This window comes from Diabrotica undecimpunctata, chromosome 2, assembly GCF_040954645.1.
Source record: "Diabrotica undecimpunctata isolate CICGRU chromosome 2, icDiaUnde3, whole genome shotgun sequence".
In the NCBI taxonomy this organism is placed as follows: domain Eukaryota; kingdom Metazoa; phylum Arthropoda; class Insecta; order Coleoptera; family Chrysomelidae; genus Diabrotica; species Diabrotica undecimpunctata.
In genome coordinates, this window is record NC_092804.1 from 21,837,458 (window position 1) to 21,859,862 (window position 22,405).

A 22,405-nucleotide genomic window follows, 5' to 3' on the forward strand; every position below is an offset into this window, starting at 1 on the left:
AAGGGGAAATCGATATAGAATATTACAACTGATCCTTAAAGGCAAAATAGAAGGCCGTAGAGGTGTAGGAAGATTGTCGTGAATCGACTCAGATATCAAATGCAGGACAATTATTACATGTGGTAGAAGATCGAGAAGCTTTCGCAATGGTGACCGCCAACGTCGGATAACTCTGATATAGCACATGAAGCAAAAGATCCTTTATTTATTTTAAATATCTATTCTCTATTCTTATTTTGTTGTATTTCCCGTTTTGTTTGCCTTTGTCCGATTCTTCAACAATAAATCATGGTGAGGTGTTAGTACATATCAATTCATTCTGAGAAAATCAAAATGATGATTACCCTTTATTGCCAAGATATATATAACTTTGGTTTTTTTTGTTTTGAAATTTCGGTAAGGTTTTAACACTTTTATTGTCAAGTCTGAAGTTCCATCTAAACGAAAACTGATCGCAATAGCAAAGTTTCGGCACAATAGTCATCATTGGTCAAATATGGTATACCGCTTTTAAAGATGTCTTTGAGTTTTCCATAAGCCGCCAAAGCTAGGTTTATTCTTCTTCGTAGTTCGCCTGTTTGTTTGTTTTTTGTGATCTTTATTTCGTGTCCAAGTATGTATTTTTCCACCAGCTCTACTTCGTTGTCTCCAATATTGATATTTCCGCTAGGTACTAGTTTTGTCATGAATTTTGTTTTGGAGATGTCTATTTTAAGACCCACACTGGCACACAATAACTGAAGTTCATGGAGCATTGTACATATCTCCTTGAGGTTGTCCGAGAACAAAACTATGTCGTCTGCAAATTTCAAATTTGTTAATATTCTACCGTCAATGTTCAGACCTTTCTCTTCCCAGTTTTATACAAGCATATTCTAGTACTGCGGTAAACAGTTTAGGTGATAAGGTATCACCCTGTTGGACTCCTCTGTCGATTGGGATATGATCCGTGTTATGTAGTTTCACCGACATAGTTGCGTCCTGAGGAAGGGTCTATAAATGTTGAAGATCTGAACCACCTAAGATTTGCCGATGACATCGTTTTAATATCTGATAGAGTTGATAAAGCTACAAAAATACTGCACACGCTCTATAAAGTGTCAAAAACAATTGGTCTTAAAATTAACACCTCAAAGACAAAATTTATGACCAACCTTGTAGTCAGCGGTAAAATTCTGATTGAGAGCCATAGCATCGACCAAGTAATAGCTTACAAATATCTAGGGCATGAGATTCGCACAGGCCGAGATAATCAGACAACTGAAATACAAAGAAGGATAGGGTGGGCTGCCTTTGGTAGATTAAATAACATTTTCAAGTCTATTATTCCAGTTTGTTTAAAAAGAAAGGTTTTTAACCAGTGCATTTTACCGGTTTTTACACATGGTGCAGAAACACTGACTCTGACAAAAAGAACAATAGATAAAATAAGAGTTACACAACGCGCTATGGAAAGTTCAATATAAGGTATTACCATCAGAGATAAAGTACCAACCCTAGAAATAAGAAGAACAGGAGTCACAGATGCAGTTAAAAAATAGCTATGGCTAAATAGGCTTGGGCCGGACATGCTGCTAGATTAACGGATGATAGATGGACCAGAAAGATTCTGGAATGGCGACCAAGGCAAGAGGCATATCGAAGCAGAGGACGACCACCGACTAGATGGGCGAATGATATCAAGCGCATCGCCACAAACTGGATGCAATAAGCTCAATATAGAAATAGGTAGAAAATTTTACGGGAGGTCTACGTTCAGCAGTGGACAAATATAGGCTAATTGATGATGATAAGTTGCGTTCTGGTATGTATTGTAAATTAACCTTGTATATCGGTAGTCAATGCGGCATGCTTGTAGTGCTTCCAGGATTTTGTAAAATTCTACCGTGTCAAAGGCTTTATGGAAATCTAGAAAAGGCATTTGGCTTTATGAGAAGAAATAGGTCTATACAGATTCTTTGTTTATCAAAATATAATACAGATACTTGCATTTTCAAAAAAATTCTCTTCCTTTCTCGACGTTGTCTATTTCTAAAGAGTAAAAAACTTCGCGAATTCAATCTCTTGTAATTTGTAACTCGGTACATTTATTAATTTATTATATTGATGTAACCGTTGGCCATGAGTTAACATGGATTACCATTTAATCTTATTGTAATACCAGCCACTTACAATAGTAAAGTAACAATATGAACAGGTAGGCAGAACCAGAGGTCATGTCACTTCCTAAGTTTTAGCAGAAACGGATCGTTAACTCCTTTGTTGGACGTGAATAATAAAAACGTTTGCATATAAAAACCATAAAGTTTTTATACAGCAACAGGTTGGGCATGGGTATGAATTTCGACATAATTGAGTCGTGGGTTGTAACATTGATTACGAGAATTGCAATCGGTTTTTAATATTCAAGCGAAAGACTTGAATTTAGACCTATTATATATTTATAAACCAGTTTTGACAGTATCTAAAGAACCAGCTTCCTAATTTGTTATGTTTATTATACCTACTTCTATAAAATTTAAAAATAGTAGTATGTTCCTCGTCGCAATTTTAAAAATTGTTTTCTCAACATTAATTCGTGGTAAATAAATGTCGTACGTTGCATACTGGTTTATCATTTCTTACTTGTTGTATAAAAACTAGTGTCCATTCATAAAACAATTACGAGAAATCTCAAATTATTTACTGTTTGGGAATAGAAGTCATCTTTAAAAGTTAAGTCAGGATATAAAATAGTGGAAATAAATAACAATTATAGCCCAGTCAAAATAAAAAAAAATGTATTGTATTAAGTTTCAAATTCAAATGGACCTTTTCAAAATTAAAGTTTGGGAAAAAGAAACGATTTTTTCATGAAATTATCGGAATAATTTTACGGGATCGTTGTATCACGTACAATAAACCTAAATGGATACAAAGGTGGTCTAGAAGTTCGCTAATATTTTGGGTAACATAAAAATTAACCCAAGGGGATGTTCTGTGTTTGAATATAAGTTAAACGAAGTAATTACGGTTTAAAGACGTCCACAATGCTACCGGTTCTCAAGTGTTTTGAAGGACCCATTGGCGAACGTTGGTAAGTGGGTAAACGTATGAAGGGCACAGGGGAAAAACCCCGTTAGTCAATTTTTTCAAGAAATGGTCTTATGACGCTATCCAGTGTCTTCAAACGAATAGTTTTTAAACATTTATTAGCTCTTGTACAAAACACCGTCGATCTACTAAAATCCACGTTAGAAAATATGCGCCACTGGGGAAAAACCCCGTCAGTCAATGCGCGTGTATGGAAGAACCCCGTGAGTCAAATAATATTGTAGTAATCCGTAACCGGGATTTGTGTTGTACACTTGTCAGTCTGTTAGTTGTTGTTCAGCAACAAAGCTGTTTCTTTGTATTTTCGAGAGCATGTTATTTGTCAGTTTTTTTGTGTACATGTGTTTAAGAATAATGGAAAGTGACTACTCAGACGGTTGCAGTGAAACTCGTTGATGACTCGTTCAGAAAACCAGTGAGTAAAAAACGAAAAACAACAGGTCGAGTTAGGGATGTTGAGAGATTTGCGAGCAACATCTCACGAGCTTGGGCCGGATTGTTTGTGCAAAAGATTTAAATGATTTCAGAATATACCAGAAGGGGGACGAAAACGAATCATTCGAGGGTATAATCTGCTGGGAGATAGAGAAAAGCAGAACTTATTTGGCCTCATTACAGTGTTGCCTATGGTTCAAAAACGAACTCGAAATGCAGATCCTAGATATAATGCAGCTTAATTTTCATATAGAGTTCGTTTGTTAGAAGACAGTATTGTATGTGATGTTCAGGTCTGCTTAAAAGCGTTACTTAAGCATGTACTTAACTAACTATCCAGAACATAAAATTTCGTATGAATCATTTCGTGGGATTTTTGAGAACAACTCCCTAATTGATGATTGAGAGAATTTATTTCAGATCGTTTTTTTAATAGTTTGTTAGGTTTTACTCTGATTTTTTACCGCAAAAGTATTAACAACATTGTCAATAAATTAATTAAAACGTTTTCTATAAGTTTATTGTTTATTTTTTAGCCTCCAGAGTTAAAAAAAATTAAATAAAATGGTTGTTTTCTCGAAATTAGTTACGGGGTTTTTCCCCTATGCCCTTTATATATAGACTGGAGATATTGAAACAGTTTATTTAACATATTCAACTCCGCAACTCATTAGTGACAAAGTCCAGATGGCCGGATGTTTTTTTTTTAATACTGTTGTAATGTTTATTTTAGCTGGTGGATACTAGAATAAGTTCAAATTTTGTTATTTTTTTTCAAAAAACACAAGACCGTCTTAGGGGCAGTGTAGGCACAAGCTAATTGCTAATTGAGTGCCGTAAACCGCCTGTGCGGCGTTCAGTCAAAAATATAGCGTTTTTGATCTAAAAATTAAAAACAAATAATTTAAACAAAAATTATTTTATTAAAATAAATTTACAAAAGAAATTAAAACTAAAGAAAAGTAATCTATGTTTTGGGACAAAGTCCAGGAAGATATGTTAACTTAATTTTTCTTAATAGTTCTGGTTCTGGCGGTTTAAGTCCAATTACCTTCTCAATATTACACAATCAATAATCATAAAAGGTCATTTTATTGTCAGGATTCCATTTTTTGTAAAGATAATGTGATATGACCATCATTATTTGAAATACATGGACAGCCAGCTTTTTATATCAAATGAGCGTCTTGTGCTCACAAGAATAATATGACATTATCTGGTCGCAATGGTACACTCCTGCCATAAACTCATTATATTTATCTATCAATACAGGCTTTTTATTTTCTTTACCACGGCGATTCTCATACGTGCATTAAATTCACTCGAAATATCCAGTATTTCACGGCGATCTCTCCAGGTAATTACGCAAATTCCTTGTGAATTGTATTAAACCACCTTTTTAAAGTTTTGTCTTTATGACTGCTTCGGGATTTTCTTTCCTGTTTGAACGTAAGGTTGCTGTCACATAAGTTTTTCTCAGTAACAACTCCTCAGCAAGCTTTAGACTATTGGAAAAAGTATCCATAAACAGAGAATGGCCATTGTCCAATTTCTCTGCCAAAAGATTTAAAACAACTTTTTCTGTATGTTTTTCCCCGGATAATACAGGATCTGATGAGCCAGCATAAACCACTATTTTGTGAACGGTACCACTCGTTTCACATAACATATAAAGTTTAATGCCGAATTTGTGCCTCTTTCCTTTAATATATTGCCAAAATTTTAAACGGCCTCTCCACAAAACCGTAGATGAGTTTCCTGTTGGGATAATATATTTGTATCATTATATTATTATAATAATTTATTAATAGCATATTTTTTTCCAATTGTGTTCGTGGTACTAGTGTTGTGTGCTTAAACTGCAAACTTCTCAAAATTAATAAGACCCAGATAATTTTTTTTCCAATAGTCGTTTATTCGGTTTAATTTAATAGTCCCCATATGAAAAAGCATACCTAGAAATCTTTTCATTTCCGTTACATTGACATCATACCATGACGTTATTCTTGGTTTACTTTCTAAACTTTGAGCAATTAAATCGATGGCATGTTTGTTAGCCTTCTCATACAACATGTTAAAAAAATCATCTGTCAATAGAAGTTGGAAGTAATCAAAAGAGTTTGTGGAATTTACGTCAATCAAAAAACCTGCTGTCTTAGTAAACGGCAAACTTTTGCCGTTTGGAATTTCAGTTAAACTCCAATCATTTTGTGCAATATTCTACATGTCTGAGGAAACTGTAGGGGTAGATGAACAATCATAGGAAACTGTAGAGGTAGATGAACAACCGGAAAGTGAAGGTTGTAAAATTAAGTCTTCTTCGGACTCATTATCGCTTTCGCTAAAATAATCTGTCATCGCTACTATTTTCGAAGAGGTTTATCTCGACTGATTCTTCCAAAGCAGCTAATAATTTAGCTTCTGTTAGTTTACGATGTTTTTTAGAATCTTATTTTACTATTTTTGAAGGTCCTGGTTTATTTTCCATAATTTCTTTAAGCAAAAAAATATTACTCGCACTATGTATGCTGATAAACGCCTGTCGAGCGGTCAACGTGATTTTTTCTATTTGATTTGTACAATATGAAATTATTGTTATTAATAATATCATATATATTTTATTTATTTATACAGATATAAGTGTATCGAATAATTAATTAGTATAATAATTAATTAATAAATAATCATAAATACACCCAGACTTACCAATCGAACAAAAAGCAGCTTAAATTAGTACAAACTAAAAAAAATCAAAAACCAAACCCAATACATGGCAAACGGACTACTATCAAATGTCCTCCTCAAATCACTAACCGATCCAAAACTAGTAGCACAAATTAGGTGCATACACAAACGCCTCTCGGTCGGTCGCGCAGTTTTTGCGGAAGTCGGGTAAACGCCGAAGAGGCGGTAACGGTCTTGAATGTGTTATCACCAAGTCAAAAAGAAAGAAAAAAGTAAATCATACTATCTGAAAGACAAATAGATAAAAAAATTAAAACCTAAGTAAAAGATAAGCCCTCTTACAGTTTGGATATGTTCGTAAATTGTTTTTAATATAATAATATTAAGAGTTTCATAAAATTTGTTTATGTTTACTGATTGGTGAGAGCATTCGAGGAGAATATGTAGTAAGTCTCCTTCTTTTCCACAGTTACAATTAGGTGACTCCGTGAGACCCATACTATACATAAAAAGGGGAGTCAGAGCGTGATTACATCTCAATCTGTTATAACTCTTATGAAATGGTGATTTGATCAAATCTGACTTAAATAGCTTAAAAACTCATCACTTAATAGCTGTAAGTACGATCTGCACTGATAAGAAATTAAACGTACTGTGTCTACTGAAATAATGCAAAAAAAGAAACAATATTTTGTCAAGGATATTTATTAACGGAATAACTATTGTTTTCTAACATGGCTAAGTCCAAGAACTTTGATCCTTGGAATGGAGACAATATAGAAAAAAAGAATTGAATAACCACATAAGCAGAATGGAGGAGACCCGTGTAGTCAAAATGGCAAGAGATAAGTCACCAATCGGCAGAAGAAGTATCGGACGACCGCGCAAAAGATGGAGTGACAACCTTCCATAGAGGAATTAATCCGCCAATTATTAACAAGCAGAATTACTTATAAAGAGGAAAAAGAAAATATTTTTGGTTTAATTAATTTATTTATGATTTAAAGAAATTAAACACAATTAAACTCACATGTTCCCAATATTTTTGTATACGCATTGTTCTGTATAGGTATCGATTCTTTGACTACAAAAGAGAACAATAATATAAAAATATTAATCAGTACACCGATTATATAATATACAAACAACAGCATCTGCTTGACAATATTCAAAAGAATACACTATTCTATTCATTATTATCTAAAGTTCCCACAAAAGATGCTATACTTGACATTAACGTTTGACTGAACTTGACTTTTTATCGTGCAATGAATAGTGAGAGTTGTCGGCTGCATAGGAAATGTCAACGTTCCAAAAGCAAGCCTACACTGGCATCGTTAATTACAATTCTACACGAAATAATTATACACCTTTCAAGTAAAACTTTGCAAATTGCATGAGATGGGGGAAACTAGTCATACCTATCTACATTCATTTCTGGTACTGTTCTAAGAAATGCATGTATCGTTTATAAAATTTATCGTATTACCAATGACACTAATGTGTTCACAATTTATGAGAAATAACATAATATTTTAAGTTTTTCGTTATATGTTTCGTTTACATACAACTTCATCTTTGAATCAGATGAAAAAATTTACAATTGCACTGTTGGAAGGATAAATAGGCTCAATAATAAATGACAACAACAACATCATTTAAGAAATACAAGCACGGATTCTTAGCGGTAATAAGTGCTTTTATGTATACAAACACTTAATGAAAAGTAAGTTACTGAATCGTGAGTCTAAGCTTAGAATCTACAAAACAGTAATTAGACCAGTGGTCACATATGGATGTGAAACGTGGACCCTCTCAACCACTGATGAAAATCAACTGAGAATATTTGAGCGCAAAATACTAAGGAAGATATTTGGACCAACCCAATGCAGCGATGGTTCGTGGAGAATTAAAATGAACCACGAGCTGGATGAACTAATGCAGAGTGCAGATATTGTTAGATTTGTAAAGTCACAAAGACTAAACTGGCTTGGTCACCTAGAAAGCATGCCAGATAATCGAGCTGTAAAAGTAGTCCAGAGATGGAAGCCCCAAGGAAACAGAACAAGAGGAAGGCCCCGTAAAAGATGGGTAGACGACGTAGAGAGAGATCTTAAAACCATGAACATCAGGCAGTGGCGAAGGAAAGCATCCGACAGGGCAGAATGGAACGGAATGGAACATTTTTAAGCAGGCTACAAAGGCTTTATACAAGCGTTATATTTAATTTTAATATTGGAAAAGGTGAATAAAGAGAAAAGACGTCTTGTTTAGGCAAATTCAGAGGAATTAGTAGAAGCCATTGTATCTGAGCGCAGTTTAATTGGACATTATGTCATTAAAATTATGGCGGACGGGAGCCAAAGATGTTTTAAAATTTGATTGACCATTCTCACTGAAAGTTATTTATTAAAAATGAATTACGTATTTTGTTCATATTCCAATCTTAATGAAGTAGAACCAAAGAGAAAATACTAACACTGTATAGTGAAGGTGGTATATACATATACAAGCTATATACATATACGCTCCCGAAGAAGCTCAAGCTGTTTTCACTTGGAGATCCTTCTGGGTTTTGGTTTTACAATTTCTGGTGTGACTTCGCTTGTTCCACTACTTTTCTCCATTCTTCTCTCTCTTTGATTGTCCTTTCTATATTTCTAATTTCCATACTTAAGTCTTCTTCCACTTGTTGTCTCCGTCTCAGTTTAGGTCTGCCTCTCGTTCTTTTACTTGGTGGTATCCGTTCCGTTATAACTCTTAAAGGATTGCTCTTCTTTCTTCTCATTAAGTGTCCATACCATCTAATTCTTGGTAGTTTTATTGTTCTAACTATATTATTTTGACCCATCCATTCTTGTATTTCGTGATTCATCCAGTGTCTTGCATCCTCTTCAATTTCCCTCTTTGGTCCCAGTATTTTTCTGATAATCTTCTTCTCAAAAACTTTTAATTGCTCTTCTTCTCTTACTGGTACTGTAAATGTTTCTGCAGCATATAATACTACTATTGGTCTTATGGTCGTTTTATAGTTTTTTCAGGTTATCTCTATCTCTGTCTCTATCTCTAAATTTAAATATTTTTTAAATTGGATAAAGCAGTTTTTTATAGATTTTTCATTGATTTTAATAAAATTGAAAAAGTTTACATGTACACCGGACTCTACTCGTTGATTTAATATCTCTTCGTTGCGCAAATAGACTCTTCCAACTGTCTACTGTGACTGCTAACTGCCAACAGCTCTTTCGTTTCGTGACTCTCGCCTTAGTATTTTACTGTAGAGAAAAAGTAATACAATACCAGCATAGAAGCTTCGATTCAAAAGATTACGATAAATATATTTCCTATGGAAATAAGAAAAACGCACGTAAATATTATGGCAGTACAATTAATCAATCGATTTTCAATGAAAGTGAGGATATTTTCATTCTAGAGAAATATGTGATCTACGAATCACACGTATTACAAGGTTTTGTTAACCACCTTTTAGGGAATGGATTCTTGGTAAAGAGCAAGCTTTATTATGGCCAAAAAAATGCAGTCTTGTATCAAAAAACTACTAAGGTAAAATTTTTTAAGGATACGCTTAAGCTACTTAAAAAACGTGATTACCTGAATGATCTAGACATATATAAAGATGCTGGTAGCTTAAAGAGATGATCATTTATTTCCACTTTTAAACAGATGGACAAGTTTGTACATTTGTCATTTTCTACAAAATTAGAAAGCTCAGTAAGTTAGTTGCATACAGCTATTAAATAAGTTTGTCAGACCTTCTTGAGGCCAGAAGTTTCAGAAACTCTACATTCATGTTGCTACTGTCGAAAATTGTCTCGATTTTTTATCTGGTGCAGGTTTAGGATTATGGTCAGAACAAACTAAAGAAAGTATACATAATAAACTTTTGAAATATTAGAAACATTACCACATAAATTTAATTTTGATACTATATTTATATTATGCATAGTCTAGTTAATGTCGTTATTTATATCAAAAAAGAACTTTTATTCGTTAAAATCTAAAAAATTATCATTTCTTGTGAATACTAGCAAGTGCGATTTTCTTTTCATCAGTTCTTGGACCCTTAAATATTGTATAAAACACCATGCCTACTAATTTCTTCTACATTTTCATAAAACTAAAAGGTCGTTGGGGAGGGGTATGTTTTTTTTCGGATGGTAATATGGTTGAAATTTTTTTGTTGCTGTTGAATATAGTCTCTATTTTGTTTTTCATTAGAACTCTGCTGATTTCAGGGTAATTGTACCTATTTGTTTTTCTTCATCTACTAGGTCTTTGGTTTTGTTTCGGAATTTTTGTGCATTTTCAATTGTAGACGTGGAGAAGCCATTTTTCCTTACCGCTTTTTTAACTAGGTGCTTATGGTCCCTATCTGTCTGGGGTTTTAATAACTGAATGTAATTGTGCAGGTGGTGTGAATGAGCGTGTAAATAGATTGATATTTCTTGGTTTATATGTACATTTTTCGACGATTGTTATTAATACTCACTAGCATCTGGTTGAATATGTAGACAAGAACAAATTAATCGTTTAGAGTAAAGTCAAATATATCATCGAATGATTTAAATTAAAAAAATATACTTATATAGTCTTATACCATGACAATAATTTATAATTGCTCGCACCTGAGCACGTGACATTCATTATTGATAAACAATTCATGTATAAAGTTGCTGCGCCCATTTCGAATACTTCAAGGATATTTGCTAGTCTATTGTTGTTTAATATAATACCACAAGCATTTAAATACATGGTTATATGTATGTTATTATAGATTTAAAAGATCGAAGAATTTACAAAACGATTGTCTGTAAAAGGATTTAAATTATGTAATTAAATAGGATCGTTAACAAATTTTATTATTTTTACTAGCATTTAAAGTTTTTTTTTTGTAGTTTAAACGACCTACACACGTCCTGACAAAACCACCCAACTGTCGTGACCGACAATTGTACCCGACGCGACAGCTGTTGATTAAACGATTTGGTTGTACAACCGCGACATCCCAACAGCCGAGTTCCGCATTACCCAACCTGTCGAGTCTGGACACTTATTTTGTCTTCTAACAAGCCTACAGACGCACCAACCGTCGAGCCCAACGTTTCGTAGTTTTTGTAATAGTCATTCCTAGGATTTTATCTATTATTAGACAAAACAATAAAATATGAATCTCATTCTTTTCTCATTTTCGCTGACTTCTTTTTTCTTGTTATTTTTTTTTTTAATTGAGATCAGATATGACTTATGGAACTGAATGTTGGGTAGCTAAAACAAAAGAGGAACAACGAATGCATTTACTAAAAAGTTAATGAGAATGATTACATGAATGAGTGGAGATGGTTAGAGATATGTTAGAAAAGAATTGCTAATTTGCAAGTTTCTGAAAGGAGAGGAATACCAAAGACGAGCTGAGAGAGTCGCTTAGTCGCGAAGGTCTAAACTTGTGGAGAATAAAATTAGGGAAGCCGACTCCGCGTGCGGATAAAGGCAAAGAGAACGATGATTCTATTGTATAGCCATACAATCTTAGATTTTTAAAATTACACTGCTAAATCTTGATTTTTATTAAAAAAATAGATGAGGAAACTAGTATTTTTGTTAAATTACTATTCAAAACAAAGTACGATAGGTAGTAACTTTTTCATTTCCGTAAATAGAAAAATGCAAACGAAATATTTTGCGGATATCCGCTGTTCACTGTTATTTACTTCAATTTTGTTGCAATTATAATAATGTAGATACACGATGTATTACCTAATACTTTCGATCATATAATTGTCCAATGTCATGCAAAACAATACAAAAAAATGGGGGAAAGTGGTAAATAATATTATAAACGGTAAAAACAGTTTACTGTATATGACAGTTTATTGTATAGAAAGGCAACAAACTCAAAAAGAGGCAACTCAAAACGAAGTAAGGGTTTGGAATAAAAATGGCATAAGTGCATTACCTTGTTTTGAGATAATTGGACTTAAAGTTATTTCATTACTGTAAATTATTAAGATTTGATGAAACTGTTTGATCTGATAAAACTATTTGAAAATAACCAACTTAAACTCCTAACGAGTCTAGTGAACAAAATCTATGAAACTGCAGAATTTCCTACAGATTGGCTAGTTTCCACCTTCATCCCTCTCCTCAAAAAGGCAAATGCCACCAGATGCTCTGATTACAGAATTATAACCTTAATGAGCCATGGACTCAAAATCCTTCTTTCTGTTATTCACTCTTGCATATATAAAAAACTTAAAGAAAACATTAGCAGTGTTCAGTTTGGGTTAAGAAGCGGACTGGGAACGCAAGAGGCCCTATTTTCCATACAAGTATTGGTACAAAGAGCTCGAGACGTAAATTGCGAAGTCTACGTATGCTTTATAGACTTTCAAAAAGCATTTGACAAGGTGCAACATTAAAAATTATTTTAAATTTACTTCAGGATTTTCCGTCAATAGGGCTGCATCAATCTCTAGATAGTTCATAAAATTTTTAACTGTAACTATTTGGTGGATGCGACTTTTTTTCTAATACAAAAAAATATGTTTTTCATTTAAAGTAAAAGAACCTTTTATTCAGCTATCCAGTAAATAAAATACAGTACAAGGAAAATGTGATGTAGATATTCTTTATACCCTAAGATAACAACCAAACAAGTAACGCACCTCTATAACTATGTTTTCCTTCCAGTTCCACGTTAATTTAACCAACAACAAGGTACTTAGGAATGCAAATTGTTGTTATTTATTAACTTAATGCCACAAATCCTTGTTTTAAACTTTAACTTTATTACAATAGATCGTAATCATATTAATTCACGTTTATATACTTTCCCTAACATTGAGAACGGCAAAAACGTTTGTTGTATAGACAAAAGTAAAAGTGAATTTTACAGAATGTCCCGATAATAATCCCATCATAGTATACAGTGATTGAACAGACATTTTAAAGTGCAGTCGAAGTAAAATTTAGAGCACTCTTCTATTTAATGGCAATTAAATGTATGACATTCTTGTTTATCTGTTATTACAAAGAAATAAAATACTATTATTATGATAAATTTTATTGTTCGTTTTAATAATACACTTTTCTTGTGATGATAATACACTACGTTAGAAGTAACACTTGTTGTGTTTGATCTCTTGATCAAATCGTACCTTCTTACTTCTGTCGACAATGTGGACACAATAATATAAATTTTAATGTAAAGTGGTATTATCAGTATTTTTTTCTATTAATTTCCTACCAATCTCCTGGTACCTCAGAAAAATTATGTCTTAGAACGATTCTTCCACCTAACTACCAAAGTTTTTCTTGTCATATCCTACCCTTATATCGGGCAGCAGCAACATCAGTACTCAGATAGAGCGTAAGGGAAATGATCGTGGATCGATTTATTGTTGGATACCAGAAGTTTTAATGGCTTTTAGACTGCGATGGAGAAAGGAAAGGCAAACTACTTCATTACTCTTTCCTAATGTAATTATCGTGACAATGGAAATATCCTCAGTCCTCGGGAGACTTTTGATTAGTCAGAGAGTGCTGAGAATACCCCGAAAGAATTTAAAAATTGGAACGTGGAACCCAAAGAGTCTTATTCAAACTGATAAAATAAAAATTTAGAAAAAGAAATGGTTAGACTAAAAATCGATATTCCCGGAATTAATGAGGTCAGATGGCCAGGTAATGGTAAATGCCAAACAAGCAATGGGATGTTATACTATTCTGAAAGCAACAATCAGCAAACCCATTCAAACGGAGTCGGAATTTTTATGGATAAAATTACCATTAAATCAATTACTGGCTTTATTTCTCTATCAGAAAGAGTAATGATGTTACAACTTCATTCAGCAAAAGTTCAGAAGAATGTAGTACAAGTCTATGCACCTACAGTTCATCATCATCATAAGTGGCTCGACAATCCGTTGTGGATCTTGGCCTGCTCACAAAGAAGTCGCCACTCCTGTCGATTCCTGGCAACTTCCCTCCACCCTCTAACCCCTAGAATCTGTAGGTCTTCTTCCACATCATCAATCCATCTCATTCGTGGTCGTCCTCTGCTTCTTGTGCCCTCTGGCTTTGAAAATGCTAATCTCTTCGTATATTCGTGATCTGACATCCTAGCAATGTGTCCAGCCCATCTAAGTCTCTGCACTTTAACGAATTTCACAATATCTGGATCGGTGTATAACTGATACAGTTCAAAGTTGTATCTTCGACGCCATAGCCCATTTTCATTTACGGCCCCAAAAATCTTTCTAAGAATTTTTCTCTCAAAAATACCAAGAAGTCTTTTATCATTTTGAGATAAGATCCACGTTTCAGCCCCATATATCAAAACTGGTCTTATTAAGGTCCTGTATATATTAAGCTTTAGTGCACGTTTTATATTTTTATTTTTTAAATGTCTCTGGAGGCCGTGAACAGTTCTGTTTGCTATTGCTATGCGTCTTTTTATTTCGTCGCTTGTCGTGTTTGTTGCGTTTACTAGCGATCCAAGATATGTAAATTCTTTGACTTGCTTAAAGGTATGGTTGTTAATTTGAATTCTTTGTTGGATATTTCGAGGGTTTTTAGAAACCAACATATATTTGGTTTTTTCCTCGTTTACCACAAGTCCTAATTCACTTGCTGCGTCCGCAAGCCTTGTAAAACACTGCACCATGTCTCTCATACTTCTGCCCACTATAACTATATCGTCAGCGAATGCGAGAATTTGCGTCGATCTATTAAAAATAGTTCCATTCATCCTAATATTTAATTGTCTGATTGCCTTTTCCAAGGCAATATTAAAGAGGAGACACGCCAACGCGTCCCCCTGTCTTAGACCATTATTAATGTCAAAGAACGTAGAGTTTTCTCCTTCAATTCTAACGCATGAGCTTACGTTTTGCATTGTTAGTTGGGACAACTTAACTAACTTAGGTGGGATCCCAAAGTCTATCATTGCATTATATAATGCAGTTCTTTTCACACTGTCATAGGCTGCTTTGAAGTCAATGAAGAGATGGTGTGTTTCTATGTTATATTCTAATGACTTTTCTAGAATCTGCCTATGTGCTTGAATTTGATGTGTAGTTGACTTTCCAGCAGTAAATCCGCATTGATATTGACCAACAATATCCTTTGTAAAATGTTTAAGTCTTTCAGATAATACATTGCCGAAGATCTTATACGCAGATGCTAACAGAGTAATGCCTCTATAGTTCTTACACTCCAGTTGATCCCCCTTTTTATGCAATGGACATATTATTCCCTTCAGCCACTCTTCTGGTACCCATTCATTCTGCCATATAAGTACTATTAGTTTATGGATTGCTGCAAAAAGTTGATCACCACCTTTTTTATACATTTCCGAACAGATGTCATCAAAGACCTACAGTTCAGGGTGAAGAATTTCATGGTCATATTGAAAGTATATTAAAATATGTTAAACAACATGAAATATCTATTATAATTACCAAATAATAGAATTTGTTAAAGAGTTCTTTAAAAGTTGTTAACCACAATAAAAACAGTCAAAATTGAATATCTTATTCACATCATGTGGTACAGCGAACGATATAGGTTGCTGCAATTAATTTTACAAGCAAAAGTAGAAAGAAAATGCGAACCATGAAGACGAAGGATTTCCTGGCTGAAAAATCTACGTACGTGGTTCAACAAAACAACCACAAATCTTTTCAGAGCAGCAGTTTGTAAAATACAGATTGCCATGATGGTTGCCAACATCCGAAATGGATAGGCACTACAAGAAGGAGAAGAAGAATTTGGTCAGATTGACATTTATAATTCCATAGCTGTAATAAATTTGGAAAAGAAGTAAATTCAATTTGCATAAATTGTTATCAAGAACTAAGAGAAGAAGACGCTGAGAGCGGAATTTTGTTATGAAATTTTAGAGAGGGCTAAGCCAATTTTTCAAAAATGTTTTGTTTAGCGATGAATGTATATTTTCATTAAATAATGAACTAAATATTCAAAATTATGAGATTTGGTAGACAAGTAAACCTGAGAATATTATTCAACATAATAAGAGGAAAATTTATATTTAGAAAAGATTTTGAATTTTGCTACAAGAAGAGATTTTACTGAAACTTGCAGAAGTAATTCGAGATAAAGAAGAAATTTGGTTTCAAATGGATGAATGCCCTTCGCACAATAGCCGGGAGGTAAAGGAAACAGTTTAATTGATTGTTTGATTGGACTTATATTAACTGAAACATTAAGTGTCCTCCGCGAACGGGAGATCTAACTCCAAACGATTACTTTGTCTGGGAGTATCTAAAATCCAAAATTTAATGTGTCCAAAAATGTACAGGTATTGAAGCATTAAAAATGCGACTTAATGAAGAGTGTGCAAAAATACACGTTAAGACTAATATTAGACGAGAATTTTACAATCGATTTGGATATGGGTTAGCACAAAATGGCGGATTGTTTGAACATTTGTTGTAGGTAGTTTATCAGTTTCCCAGTATTTTTAAACTACCTATTTTATAATCTTTTGAATTGTTGTTGGGCTATTAGGATATCTTACATTAAATAAAGATTTGACAGTGCTCGCACTATTGCCTGAATAAAACATTATTGCTGATTTTTCCTCAACTGCGTACATTTCATTAACTTTAATGCTTTTTAAACAATAAATCATAAAATAAAAATACTTACAATTCAATATTGTGAATATCTAACTTCACTGTTACCGAACGCAATCCGTTATACACTTTCCGTACTATGTGTTGCCTAACTTTTACAAGAATAGTCTGGCAAATGTATTATATTTTTGCAAAATTTTGGGATGAGTTTAATTTGTAAAACAATTTTAAAATTTGTTTTCAGTGCAAATTTAACTCCTTTACACAAAGTATTTCAGTGAGTTTTGATGTAAAGTAATTGGAGAAGCAGGTATTCATTATTATTCGCCACCTGGTATATATATATATATATATATATATATATATATATATATATATATATATATAGATAGATAGATGGATAGATATGGATGGATATTTATACCAGGTAGTGAATAATGTTGAATTCCAGCTTCTCCAATTACTTTACATCAAAACTCATGAAATACTTTGTGTAGAGGACTTAAATTTGTACCGAAAACAAATTTAAAAATTGTTCTACAAATTAAACACATTCCAAAATTTTGCAAAAATATATTTGCCAGATTATAAGTTAGGCAACACATAGTACAGAAAGTGTATAACAAATTGCATTCAGCCGCAGTGAAGTTATGATATTCGTGATATTCACAATATTGAATTGTGAATACTTTTATTTTATGATTTATTATTAAAAAAACATTAAAGTTAATGTTTATTAAATAGCATATTTATATAATAGAAAAAGAAATATACTAAATATAGTATATTTATTTTTCTACACGTATCTACGTATCTATCTATCTATTTATATATCGTCCACCCACGTTTAATTAATATTGAGACAAGGTGTATATACAACAAGTATACCATGCGAATAGTAGAACACGTGAATCCACACGTTTTGCTACAAATGTAAATGTTAATGATATTATAAAAACAATTTTATGCTGTATTGAAATACTATACATTTTTAGTATATTAACTTATACGATTTATTTTTTAGCTTCCATAAAAAACAAGATTGTTAATAGGGTTTTTTGTGTCTCAAGTTTTTATTATTGAAGTGTCGGCTTCCACATAAGAACTAGTTTTAAAAATACAATTTTTGAATCTACCGATGCCTTTATTTAAATGTTTATAGTTGATTAAAATACATTTCAATATAAGAATATTGGAAAAGTAATCATCGCACGTGGTGGTCTTTATTAATAAAGTTACCTCCTTCTATCTATCGTACATCACAAAATTTAAACAAATACCTCCTTTAGTCCAGGGCCCTGATTCTATTTCATTTCGATGTCGAAATTTAAAAGCGACTACGCCATGACAGTCGCAATCGCTAGCGATTCTCATTCATTTCGATTGTAGTTAAAACTGGGGATATTTACTTTATCATTTTGACACTGCTGAAAATTTGGGTTGGCCCTGTTGTTTATTAGCTGCACTACGCTTGTTGAATGTTTGTTTTGTTTACGTTACGTGAACGTCTTTTTTTTCTTGTTTGAGTTGTTAAATCATAAATAGTGGCCATTCTCAATTATATTTTGAATTGAAAGAAAAGATGGCAAGAAAAAAAAAGGCGATGTGGGAGATCCTTAAGTTATAACCACTAAGATTTCACTTAGTGGTTATATTCTAATATATTTTTAAATTTACTGCAGCTTAGTAATACTAACCCTAAACATTTTGGGTATCCTAGAGGCATAAACATCTTCTTCCAAATATGGTTCTAATATCCTTATTAAATAATTTGCAGCTTGTTTATTAAGCCGGAATTGCTGCCTAAATTGAGCATCACTTAGTGAAAAAGAATTTTGGGTATCCCGTAACATTCTTCTTATCCTCCGTTATGAGCGTCGGATATCTATCCTCTCTAATTCCTCCAAAACTAGCAAATGTCCGTAAAACACAGCCATATTAATACTTTTTGCCTCAGTTTTCCTTGCAAGGATCAAAACACCGCCTACCTAAACTGAACCTAAGTTCACTTCTCCCAGTCCAGTCAGTCATGTCAGATTAATTTCGACTCGAAATTAAATTTCAACCACTTTCTTGAAGTTGAAATTAATTTCGATAAATCGAAATTTAGTGACGTCGTTTGGTTAGTTCAGCTGAAATCCACAAGGTTCGCAAAGTCGCATTTCGACGTCGCCATATTAATTTCGACATGTTTTGAGTCGAAATCTCAATTAGAATCAGGGCCCAGAAAAATTAAGATACTTTTTTACCACCAAAAATAAAATGTTTTAACCACATAATGCTTCAAATATATTGTGCAGATTAGTTTTAAATTCGGTTTCGTTAATGAACTTATTTTACTTTAATCCTTTAAAAAATTGAAGCTTTGATAAAAAAATTAAAAATAATGTACAAGGAATTAAAAAAACTCGTTATTTATCGAATGGAAATATAAGAACAGTAGGAGATAGTTCAAAAAAAAGTTTAAAAAAAAATTTTTCGCAAAGTTATAACCGAAAAACTTTGTAAACAAATTAGGCCGTTATTTAAACTTAACTTTAGGGGTTATAATTTTGGAAATGGTATTTTAACTTCATATCATGAAAATTTAGATAAAAACAAATAAAATCATATATTATAAGGTGTTCTAAAGTGGCGGAAACAAACGCGTTTTTCATTATCAAATAAACAACTTTCTAATCAATAATTGGAATAACTTTTAAATAAATAAATATTTTTCAACAATTTATGTTTACCTTAAGGGTGTTAAAAGACATTTTGATGTAACTTTTATTATTTGTGCCTATTTTCTATGTTTATTGCTTCTACAAGTTTTTGCAGATTTTTGCAATTGTTTAAATAAATTATTAACCATATTTAATTTAGAAGGCTTTAAATCAATCATTTTTCATAACCTTTCAAGAAAACAAAACTGAAAACTTCTAACTTAGGAACGAAGTATTGAGAAAAATTTAAAATAGTGATTTTCTGTTATTTTTGCTATAAAATAAATGTCTAATCTGTTATTTTAAACTGATTCTATTGACATAAATATTCTATTGACAGATTAACAGATAGATAAAGATTCTATTGACATATTTTTATACCAAAACTTAAATTTTTTTAAGGATTCGTTCTGAAATGAATTAATTTTATTTTTACATGTATTACAATTTTATTTGACTGGCCTATAGTGGCCTCATGGTTCATATTTACCTGGCAACTGCACTGATGATGACTTATTAGTTTGAAAGCATTCATTGATGTAGCCCGAAAGGGTCCTTTTAGAATATATATATATATATATATATATATATATATATATATATATATATATATACCTTTTATAAAGGATATTTTAAATAAAAAATTTTATCAATAAATATAAATAAATATAAAAAAATGTACTGAAAAAAATTTTAAAAACTTTCATTTTAATAGTGTCTATTACCAGACTTATTTAACTTAATCATAAATACTTTTATGTACGTTTATTAATCTCTGTATACTTCTTTTCAGACATGGAGTCAACTCATCGAAACAGAATTCATCCCTCAAGTCTCAGCAACATGCAAAGGAAACCACATGATGAATATAAAAGTTAATTTTAACAACACCTTCAGTGGTGTGGTTCACGCGAGGGACTACCGAACGTCGCCATGTATGCGGTACGGAGATGGATCGAAGTCAGTCAATCTGGATATCAATCTGATGGCACCACCTGGAGCTCCAGATTATTGTGGTCTATTTCTAAACAATGTAAGTATATTCATATCTGAGATATAGTCGCCATCATCATCATCAACCTGTATGCGTCCACTGCTGGACATATGTCTTCCTAAGCTCTTTCCATGTGTCTCTGTCTTGTGCAGCTTGCATCCAGCTATTGCTAACACGCTTCAGTTCGTTAGTACATCTAATTGGTGGGCGTCTTCTGCTTCGTAGTGCTTTTGTCTTGGTCTCCACTCGACAATACGGTTTGTCCATCGGCTGTCTGATAGTCTGGCGACGTGTCCTGTCCAATTTCATTTCAGGCCTCGTAGTGATCAAAACGATCACGTAAGAAATTAAAGTAATCTGCTAAAGATGATAACAGATGAGCCATTGTGCCTAAATCCATATTTTCCTTTTGTACTGCTTTATTAACCTCTACCCCTAGTTTGATTTATTCAGTTAGAGAAAGTTACAGAATTGAGCAGTGTATTTATCTTCATCCGTTTTTATTTCACCTCAGACAATAAACGAAATTACATCTCCCGCCCAATTAATTGTTTGCCCACAGTCAGCATTATTTACTCACTCCCATTATCAGAAACATCGTGATCAGATTAATTCAACATTCATCAATCGGCTGCAAAGATAAATATGGGTTTGCGAAATATTCTTCACGAAGCAGATAATTCAAATATAGAAAATTATGTTGTACCTGTTCAAGGTTATTTGTGTTTAATCAAATGTTATGTTTCTTTTATAAAGCTATATATTATTATCATAAAATTATCTTATTAAATATGAAATCAATTTGCAATATTACACATCTTACACCATAGATTCCATAGTAGTCTGTATAGACTAGGAGGGGCTGATTTCGACTTTAAGGGAGTATACGACAAGGAGAAAAGAAATTGAGGGTTTATGAGACGTGAAACGACCATTAGAATTCATTAAGTGTGATTTTACTTCGGGGTGTATTACGTACAGATGCAAGTTATTACAAATTTTTAATAACAATATTAACGCACCCTACATATAAATCTGTTCAATTGGTCATAAATACAGTAAAAAAATTCGTAGAAGTTTCGTAAAAATGTTTGACATTATTTTATTCCTTTTTTGGAAGTGTTGTATAGATTTTGGATACCTCTAAAGATCCCTTTTGACTGTTTTAGAAAGAAAATAATTTTTAGATTGTACGTCTTTACTGTCCTCGCCTACAAAGTAGAAATCTGTAGTCTCACAAGAGATACCATAAAACGGTTAGAGGCATTAGAAATGTAGTGCTACGCATTATATATACCACACAACTAACATAACTATTTCTTATATAATATTTCTAACTATAATAATCTTCGACTTCTACATTTGATTTTACAAGGCAAGATTGACGGCAATAGAGGCACTGGACGCAGACGTATATCCTGACCCAATATTATCAAATGGACTGATCCAACCTCAACTGATATATTTCGAGCCACAGTAAATATAATAAGATGGTTCAATATGGCCGCCAACATCACAAGAAACTTTTTTTTCGTCTTTTATGAGAGGGGTGGTCCAAATGTTCGAAACATACCTCGAAAATTTTCGAAATGTTCGAAAAAAACACCCTCCTTAACGGTAAATTACCGGCCGGATCGTCCTGATTGGGACACAACATCGGCACGGCAGTCACCCGATTTGTCATTTACGCACAATTCTCAGGCATTCTAGCACTTTCTCACTACGACTGAATTCTTCTCTCCCTCTGTTCCTCCCTGTTCATGTTCAATCTCGCCCCTTCTCATTCTGCCTTATCTTCTTGCTTGCTCCTGGGCACCCTACCTCCCTTCGGGTCGCCTTTCTTTCTGTTCCTTTATCTCCAACGTTCTCCTCGCATA

General features: G+C 33.0%; 1 protein-coding gene across 1 annotated transcript in view; it reads left to right on the top strand.

The window, feature by feature from the left end:
- Positions 1-22,405, top strand: part of LOC140434315 (uncharacterized) — a 213,395-nt gene that overhangs the window by 108,740 nt on the left and 82,250 nt on the right. Inside the window, exon 2 of the mRNA XM_072522480.1 lies at positions 20,328-20,567. Within this exon, the coding sequence (XP_072378581.1) occupies positions 20,328-20,567 (240 nt within the window). The remainder of the gene's footprint in view (positions 1-20,327; positions 20,568-22,405) is intronic.